This window comes from Empidonax traillii, unplaced genomic scaffold (assembly GCF_003031625.1).
Source record: "Empidonax traillii isolate 1590-97213 ecotype Southwest subspecies unplaced genomic scaffold, ASM303162v1 scaffold1172:size163604, whole genome shotgun sequence".
In the NCBI taxonomy this organism is placed as follows: domain Eukaryota; kingdom Metazoa; phylum Chordata; class Aves; order Passeriformes; family Tyrannidae; genus Empidonax; species Empidonax traillii.
The window spans coordinates 27,749-30,013 of NW_020956365.1; the positions used below are offsets into that span (position 1 = coordinate 27,749).

The window sequence follows — 2,265 nt, forward strand, 5'->3', positions numbered from 1 at the left end:
TTTTTTTTTTTTTTTTTTTTTTTTTTTTTTTTTTTTTTTTTTTTTTTTTTTTTTTTTTTTTTTTTTTTTTTTTTTTTTTTTTTTTTTTTTTTTTTTTTTTTTTTTTTTTTTTTTTTTTTTTTTTTTTTTTTTTTTTTTTTTTTTTTTTTTTTTTTTTTTTACCTTTCGCCCCCGATAACAAAGACAACCCAAAAGATGGCTAAAGCCTCTGCGGGTTTCGCTGGGGATGCTGCTCTGGCGAGGGGGATCCAACGCCGACACCACACCACATCCACGGTCCCCAGCGCAGCCGAGGCAGCATGAGCAGGTCCAGAGCAAGGGCAGCGCGATAATAAATATCTGTCTGTGTGTGTGTGTGTGTGTGTGTCTCTTCCAGCGTTTGATACTCCTGCTCCGAACCACAGCAGTTTTCCAAGACTCTTTTCCCTCGCAGACTCTCGCTGGACTCAGTAAGTGGAAAGTTTCGCTTTAAAATTCACTCGTGGCAGGGATTTGCCAAGCGCTCGCCTGGGGTTTTTCTTTCTTGTTGGCTGTTGTTTGTTTATATAAGGGTTTGATTTTTTGTGGTTTTTTTTTTTTTATTTTTTTTTTGCTTCTCTTATTTTTATTTTTGCTCGGGTGGGCTGCTTTCAAACCCCGATTTGGAAACTTTTCCCCTTTAAAAACTTGTGGCTCTGAGCGTAGGGAGAGATCAGGGTCGGGCTTGCTCCAGCTGCTGATGCTGACTCCTGATCGCAAACCTGCTGACGTGCACCGGGATGGGGACCACGATCTTAGGGTTTCGGGAAGGTTCCCCTGTCTTGGAGTTGGCGTTGCCTGCCTTGACCCGTTTCCATTTCGCCCGTCTGTTCTGGAACCAGATTTTCACCTGCACCTCGCTGAGTTTGAGGGCGTGAGCGATCTGGGACCTCTCCGTCAGGGACAGGTACTTTTTGCAGTGGAACTCCTTTTCCAGCTCCAGCAGCTGCTCGCTGGTGAAGGCTGTTCGCCTCCGCCGGTTTTTGCCCGTGGACGTGGTGTTGGTGGAACTGGGGGGGTTCTGGGGGTTTTCCTCCAGCGCGTTGCCAGAGTCCTCTTCCTTGTGAGCCGCCTGGCCGGTGATGTTGTCGTCCGAGCTATAGTCTAGATCGCTGTCCATGGAGAAACTTTCCTCCTTGCCTTTCGCGTCCTCTTCTGCTTTGGGGTCCTCCTTGCCCTGGCCCCGGAGAGCCCCGGCTGGAAGCGAAGCAGAGGCCTTTCGTTAGCACCAGGTACCCTCCGTGCCGCGGCCACCGCGCCCCCCGCCCCTCGCCCTGCAGCTCCATCCCCCGAAAATTGATGGCTTTGGAAATTTTTTTTTTTTTTTTCTCCCGCGGATCTCTCGGTCGGATTTATTCTATTGATAGTTTCTCGAGCGGCGGGGAGCTCGAACCTCCCTTCTCCTCCTCCCTTCTCCTCGGCCCAGCGGTCCCCCCGGGGCCAGCCCTGTCTCCTCCCGGGGGTCCCTCCTGTCCCCCGGCCCCCTCAGCCCGCCCCGCCGGGGCGATGCGCGGAGCGGGTCCCCCGATTCCCCCCGGCCGGCACCGGCGCTCACTCACCGAGAGAAGCCTGGACGGCGTCGGCGGCGGGGAAGGGCAGGAGGGCTCCGTCCTTCCCCAGGAAGGCTTTGCCATCGTCGCCGCCGCCGTCCGGGGGTATCCCCTCGGCTTTCTCGAAGTTCCCCGGGGGCGCGAACTTCCTGGCGGCCTCCTGGTGCTGCGGGGAGGCGGGGAAGGTGCCGGGCAGCGTGGCCATGAGGGTGGAGGTGAGGGCCATGCCCTGGGCCAGGCTGGAGCAGAAGCCGGTGGGCAGGCTGGGCAGCTGGTGGTGGTGGGGGTGCGCGGGGGGCAGCGCGGGCTGCAGGGCGCCCTGCGGCAGCGCCGGCGGCGGCGGCGGCGGCGGCGGCAGCACCACGGGCCGGTAGGGCATGAACATGGGGTAGCCGGTGTAGACGAAGTGGCCGGGGGCGGGCGGCGGGGGGCTGCCGATGAGCGAGTCGATGCTGAAGGCCGTGCTGCTTCCCAGCGGGCGCTGCATCATCATCAGCGAGGGCTGGAAAGCCGCGCTCATGCCGGAGCGGCGGCGGGAGCGAGAGGGCGAGCGATCACCTTCCTCCTCCTCCTCCTCCTCCTCGTCGTCGTCGTCCTCGGCGTGCGGGGCCGAGCCGGGGCGGAGCGGGGCCGCGGCCCGACAGCCGGGGCCGCCCGCGCTCCGGGGCCGCCCCGCCCGCAGCGCCCGCAGCGCCCG

At 58.9% G+C, this 2,265-nt stretch overlaps 1 protein-coding gene across 1 annotated transcript; it reads right to left on the reverse strand.

Moving 5' to 3' along the window:
- Positions 1–108: 108 nt before the first annotated feature.
- On the reverse strand, positions 109–2,143 carry GBX2 (gastrulation brain homeobox 2). The gene is made up of 2 exons (XM_027905600.1): positions 1,578–2,143; positions 109–1,215 (listed from the first exon to the last, which is right to left on the reverse strand). The coding sequence occupies exons 1-2, from the start codon at positions 2,086–2,088 to the stop codon at positions 692–694; spliced, it is 1,035 nt and encodes a 344-aa protein (XP_027761401.1). The 5' UTR covers positions 2,089–2,143; the 3' UTR covers positions 109–691.
- Positions 2,144–2,265: the final 122 nt, after the last annotated feature.

Excerpts from the sequence above, each read along its gene's own strand:
- GBX2 (XM_027905600.1), bottom strand. The coding sequence starts at position 2,088 with ATGAGCGCGGCTTTCCAGCCCTCGCTGATGATGATGCAGCGCCCGCTG. Across the intron at positions 1,216-1,577 it reads CGCCGTCCAGGCTTCTCTCG|CCGGGGCTCTCCGGGGCCAG; the intron begins GTGAGTGAGCGC and ends CTTCGCTTCCAG.